The sequence below is a fragment of the Xenopus tropicalis genome, chromosome 1 (assembly GCF_000004195.4).
Source record: "Xenopus tropicalis strain Nigerian chromosome 1, UCB_Xtro_10.0, whole genome shotgun sequence".
NCBI classification, from domain to species: Eukaryota; Metazoa; Chordata; class Amphibia; order Anura; family Pipidae; genus Xenopus; species Xenopus tropicalis.
In genome coordinates, this window is record NC_030677.2 from 53111232 (window position 1) to 53117231 (window position 6000).

Here is a 6000-nt window from a genome sequence, read left to right on the forward strand (position 1 = left end):
TGGGTGAATTTCATGTTTAAATTATTTTTCAGCACACTTAAAGTATGGAGATCCAAATTATGGAAGACCCCTTATTTGGAAAGTCCCAGGTCCTGAGCATTCTGGATTACAGGTCCCATACCCGTAGTTTGGAAAAGTCAGTAATAAATGAAAGTGTTAAAGTTAAGAAATACAGAACAAAATCTGTTCTCTCCAGTGGTAAGGGTATATCTAACTAACTATTCTATAGCCTAAACCCACATAACATTGTTCTTTAAGGAGGCACAGTAAATGATTGGGTCAGTATATTAAACACTGTCATGTCCAAAATGATAGCTGGTTTCAACTACTGTTTAACCCCCCAGCCTCACCAATTAATGACTTAAAGATATCTGCCACCCAATGGGTATTTTCCTTACAGCTATAAATAAAAATGTAATATTTGCTCTTGCAATACACACTTAAGCTTTCCGTATCCCATTCAGCTGAACTGTTTACTGGACACTGAAAAAGACCAGAAAGCAATTTTGGCAATAAACAATGTGATACATTACACGGGGCTGCTGTGTATTGCTGACCACTGAGGGAAAACAACAACCTTTTAGTATGAAATGAACTTGGTTTAAGTGCTTTTAGAGTGTATGCGATGTGGTGGAATGACCTATAAGATTATGTATTTCGATAATTCAATGGTTTCCCTCTAATGTCTATAACCAGTAATGGGGTTAAAAAGAAGAAGGTCCATTCTTCAACCAACAAAGTGTGTAAGGCTTTCCACCTTCTATTTATTATATCTCTAACAGTTTTTCAGTCAACTTACAGTAACAGCTTTCTATCACTCTCTCTCATGTCAAAAATGTATGTATAGATATAAATACATAGAATAACATTTAGCTATCCATTCTGTATATCCATTAGCTTATATCAAGTAATATACCTGTTAATCTGTCTATAGACCTACATCCTATCTATATCTTTTTTTTATAGCTTGAATGTCATAAAACTTCATGTGGCATCCAAGACATGTATATTTATAACAAGAAGGAAGCTTATTCGAATAAAGCCAAAAAGTGATAAATATGCACCACTTTACTTACGATTGAGAGTGATAACCCAAGAGAGGTAGAGAAGGGATCCAGGTGGCATATCTCCAGCCTGGCAGAAGTAAATCAGAAAGGAGAAGTCTGTGTGGCTGTGATAGGGAAAGCCAGTGAGAGTAGCGGCAGGGGCTCCCCGGGGTGGCTGCTGTTGCCTCTGTCGGTGCGTCTGTGCTGCGGTGCGTTATTGCACTCAGTGTGTACACTCTCAGCTGTTGCACAGACATGAGGAGCCAGTGATTCAGGGAAGACCGAAGGAAAGGCTGGGGGAGGAGTGAAGGGGAACTGCAGGGCGGCTCATTCGCTCACTGGAAGTTTCACATTGAGAACACACTGTCACCTCGGTGCACATGAAGAGCCCATAAGGGCTGTGTGGCTAATCTGCCGGACCAAACCAGTCGGGGGGGGGGGGGGGTGATGGAAAACAGTAGGCTGCTGGAGAGGTGAGAAATCTGGGGACAGGGCTAGGCTTAACGAAAGGTAAAGCGATAGCAAACAGAGAGGGAACGTAATTAACCTGTGCTGTTTCCTGAGCCACCTGCGCTGTACCAGAGAGACGGATTTCCCTGAGAATGGAGCAGCCGAGCAGCATTTCTCCTCAGGAGCAATAACTAAAGGGCTGAGGAGGAAGATAGTGATATAAAGAGGCACTGGAATCCCAGACTTTATCCATGCAAGGTACGTGCTCATTTGGCAAATCCCCATGCTCCCCTACTGCTCTAAAGTCCTTACAGTTTGCCTCCCCACATCATTCAGTCTCCTCATTAGTTATGAGCAAAATATTTGACAGTCACTGGCTCATTATCCACATAATCCACTAATTATCCACTAATGCATGGCAAACAAGCAAGGGGTGTATTGAGGTGCTGCCCCAGGCACTGGCCCTATATACACCCCTACATTGTGCGCCGAACCCCCCTAGCTCCGTTGCTGGGTTTTCTATGGAAATCCGTGGCATAGACTGGGGGCATTTTTTTTTAAATAAAGTGAGGAAATATAGGCACCCGAGGGCAGCCCCCCAAAACCTGCCACCCCATGCCTAGGGTGCCTTATTATAAATATGCCCCTGCATGCAAGCTGTGTGAGCAATTAAGCTGAGCTCCACTCTAAATGGGCAAGCTTCAGGTTAACTGCCACCCCCTGGGCTGCATAGGGACCTTGGGGTCCACAGTGGCCACAGCAGGGTTTTCCCTGGATGGAACCCATATAAACAGTCAGGCTTCTGGGTCTCAGGGTGGTACCTATCTCTGATTGCAGGTACAATCCCTACAAATAAAAGAACAACAGCATACTTCTCCATATTTGAAAAATAGAAAGGGGGACAAAACAATCTGCAATGCATACCACAGCAAAATATATCAGACCATACCCCGAAATGACAAGCGCATTTAAAAAAAAAAAAAAACACACCTGACCAGCATCAGATACACAAAGTGCGTTTTAAGATAGACACAATGGGCCACACCATTTTATGGCATATTTATGGTATTGTAGCCCTGAGCATTCTACCTCACAGTGTGACACCTGCATGTCATGACAGTGTTCCACAAGCTACACCTCAGCATTTCAAGCCTTCTATTGGGAATCTACCCATAAGGCCACAGTGCATAGTACATAGCAGCAGTAGCACCAGTGTTCCTACAGTTGTGAATGCAGGCTGTTTTGCATGTGATTTTAAATGATCCCATGTATGAAATGGGATTCACTTCACACTTGTCAAGGCAATGACCTTGGGTACAGGAAGGTGAGCATTTTTAAATAATTTAAAGCTCAGTATATGTCCAGCACTTCGCTTACCTCCGTCACGGCTGGGAGTCATTACATTTAAGGGCTATGACATTCACTGATGGGATGGCACCGAAGTCGCCAAAGTTGCCTTGAGGGGAAACATATATAATAAAATACCCCTTAATCCTTAAATACTTCATTCAGTGCTGTAAACTCAGTGTTTGCTGAATTGTGTTTCACTTTTTTACTTCTCTTACAAAGCTTCAGCTCTTTTTCTTTGCTGCCCATATACTGCTGTTCTCCTCCCTGTGCACTCCAACCCCCCTCTTCAGCTTTCTGACTACCCCCTCCATGCTTAGTCCTCCGTCTGCTGCTGCCATCCCCTGTCAGTGTTTATTCCCCTTCCCTCCACTTTTAACAAAGTGAATCTCTCTTCAAGCATGTTCCTGTGACTAGGATTTTTTAGCATTGTATCAGACCTCCATTCTTCCGGCTCTGTTCCCTTTGCATCCTCCTCCCCAGCACAGTTTCCAGGTATAATATTTAAAACCAGCCCAAAATCAGTCACTAAACCAGCCAAAACTCATTTTAAAATTATCCCAAAAATATCCCAACATGTGCAGTGAAAAAAAACCTAAAGAATATACAAACCGGATTCCAAAAAAGTTGGGACACTAAACAAATTGTGAATAAAAACTGAACGCAATGATGTGGAGGTGCCAACTTCTAATATTGTATTCAGAATAGAACATAAATCACGGAACAAAAGTTTAAACTGAGAAAATGTACCATTTTAAGGGAAAAATATGTTGATTCAGAATTTCATGGTGTCAACAAATCCCAAAAAAGTTGGGACAAGGCCATTTTCACCACTGTGTGGCATCTCCCCTTCTTCTTACAACACTCAACAGACGTCTGGGGACCGAGGAAACCAGTTTCTCAAGTTTAGGAATAGGAATGCTCTCCCATTCTTGTCTAATACAGGCCTCTAACTGTTCAATCATCTTGGGCCTTCTTTGTCGCACCTTCCTCTTTATGATGCGCCAAATGTTCTCTATAGGTGAAAGATCTGGACTGCAGACTGGATATTTCAGTACCCGGATCCTTCTCCTACGCAGCCATGATGTTGTGATTGATGCAGAATGTGGTCTGGCATTATCTTGTTGAAAAATGCAGGGTCTTCCCTGAAAGAGATGACGTCTGGATGGGAGCATATGTTGTTCTAGAACCTGAATATATTTTTCTGCATTGATGCTGCCTTTCCAGACATGCAAGCTGCCCATGCCACACGCACTCATGCAACCCCATACCATCAGAGATGCAGGCTTCTGAACTGAGTGTTGATAACAACTTGGGTTGTCCTTGTCCTCTTTGGTCCGGATGACATGGCGTCCCAGATTTCCAAAATGAACTTCGAATCGTGACTCATCTGACCACAGAACAGTCTTCCATTTTGCCACACTCCATTTTAAATGATCCCTGGCCCAGTGAAAACGCCTGAGCTTGTGGATCTTGCTTAGAAATGGCTTCTTCTTTGCACTGTAGAGTTTCAGCTGGCAACGGTGGATGGCACGGTGGATTGTGTTCGCTGACAATGGTTTCTGGAAGTATTCCTGAGCCCATTCTGTGATTTCCTTTACAGTAGCATTCCTGTTTGTGGTGTAGTGTCGTTTAAGGGCCCGGAGATCACGGGCATCCAGTATGGTTTTACGGCCTTGACCCTTACGTACAGAGATTGTTCCAGATTCTCTGAATCTTCGGATGATGTTATGCACAGTTGATGATGATAGATGCAAAATCTTTGCAATTTTTCACTGGGTTACACCTTTCTGATATTGCTACACTATCTTTCTGCGCAACATTGTGGGAATTGGTAATCCTCTACCCATCTTGGCTTCTGAGAGACACTGCCACTCTGAGAAGCTCTTTTTATACCGAATCATGTTGCCAATTGACCTAATTAGTGTTATTTGGTCTTCCAGCTCTTCGTTATGCTCAAATGTACTTTTTCCAGCCTCTTATTGCTACTTGTCCCAACTTTTTGGGGATTTGTTGACACCATGAAATTCTGAATCAACATATTTTTCCCTTAAAATGGTACATTTTCTCAGTTTAAACGTTTGTTCCTTGATTTATGTTCTATTCTGAATAAAATATTAGAAGTTGGCACCTCCGCATCATTGCATTCAGTTTTTATTCACAATTTGTTTAGTGTCCCAACTTTTTTGGAATCCGGTTTGTATGAAAAAGATAACTTCTCATAGCCATTTCAACCATTTCAACCCTCATAATTAATTAATCAGAAGAGTACACAAAATCATCACATTTCAACCTACCAAAGCGCAAGTGCCAGTAATATTTACAGGAGTCCAGCTTGGCAGCATAATTGTCAAACTCATAAATGGTATTCAGGTGATACAAAAAATGCACTCAGCACACCATTATTCTGAATAGCATTTGTGCATCACCAAAGCACTAGGGTTTGCAACAATGCAATTACATTGTGTTTCTTTACACTTATTATTACTTTGAATACCATTTGTGTAAAACCAGGAATTAAGTTTTGCACCAATGTGGAGGGAGGTGACTTGTCATGGTAGGCATGGCCTAATCTCAGATCTCAGTAACCTTAAAAAAGACACAAAAATCATTTTAGTTGTGTACACACATGCTAAGTAACATCAAATCATGTACAGCAGTACTTTGTTAACTTACTCAAAAATAATTATGCCTGGTGCATACTCACAGAGATGGTGTCTTTACCCGTTGGAAGTCAAAGAACATCATCCCACCTGCCCTTCTTTAAGAAAGATGAGTGTGGGGAATGGTTATGTTGTCCCAGCTTGCGGAGGAATGCTTGCTAGGGCGTGGGGGCCAATGTTTGGCCCATGGATGTCAAAGGTGGATGGTAAACTCCTTGAACAAGGGTTCCAGGAGGGTGGTGTATTATGGTTCTCCTGTTCTTGCTTGCCTATCTGACTTAGAAGCTGGCCGGCATGCAGGCCCAGTCTGGGATTCAAAATATGCCCTAGCATTTTAAGAACACATAGGCCTACAGTCCCCTCCATGCTAGCCCGCTAAATTTTAACTGACTGTGCCATCTTACAGCAGCCCCTTTGGCATTTGCCAGAATCCACAGATTGTCAGTCTAGGCAGGCAACCATTGTTGGTGGTTTCTTACTTAGCAAGCTTCCCA

General features: G+C 42.6%; 1 protein-coding gene across 1 annotated transcript in view; it reads right to left on the reverse strand.

Moving 5' to 3' along the window:
* The window catches only part of rxfp1 (relaxin family peptide receptor 1), a 134431-nt gene extending 132962 nt beyond the window's left edge, over positions 1–1469 (reverse strand). The window contains exon 1 of the mRNA XM_031895472.1: positions 1077–1469. Within this exon, the coding sequence (XP_031751332.1) occupies positions 1077–1125 (49 nt within the window). The 5' untranslated portion in view covers positions 1126–1469. The remainder of the gene's footprint in view (positions 1–1076) is intronic.
* Positions 1470–6000: the final 4531 nt, after the last annotated feature.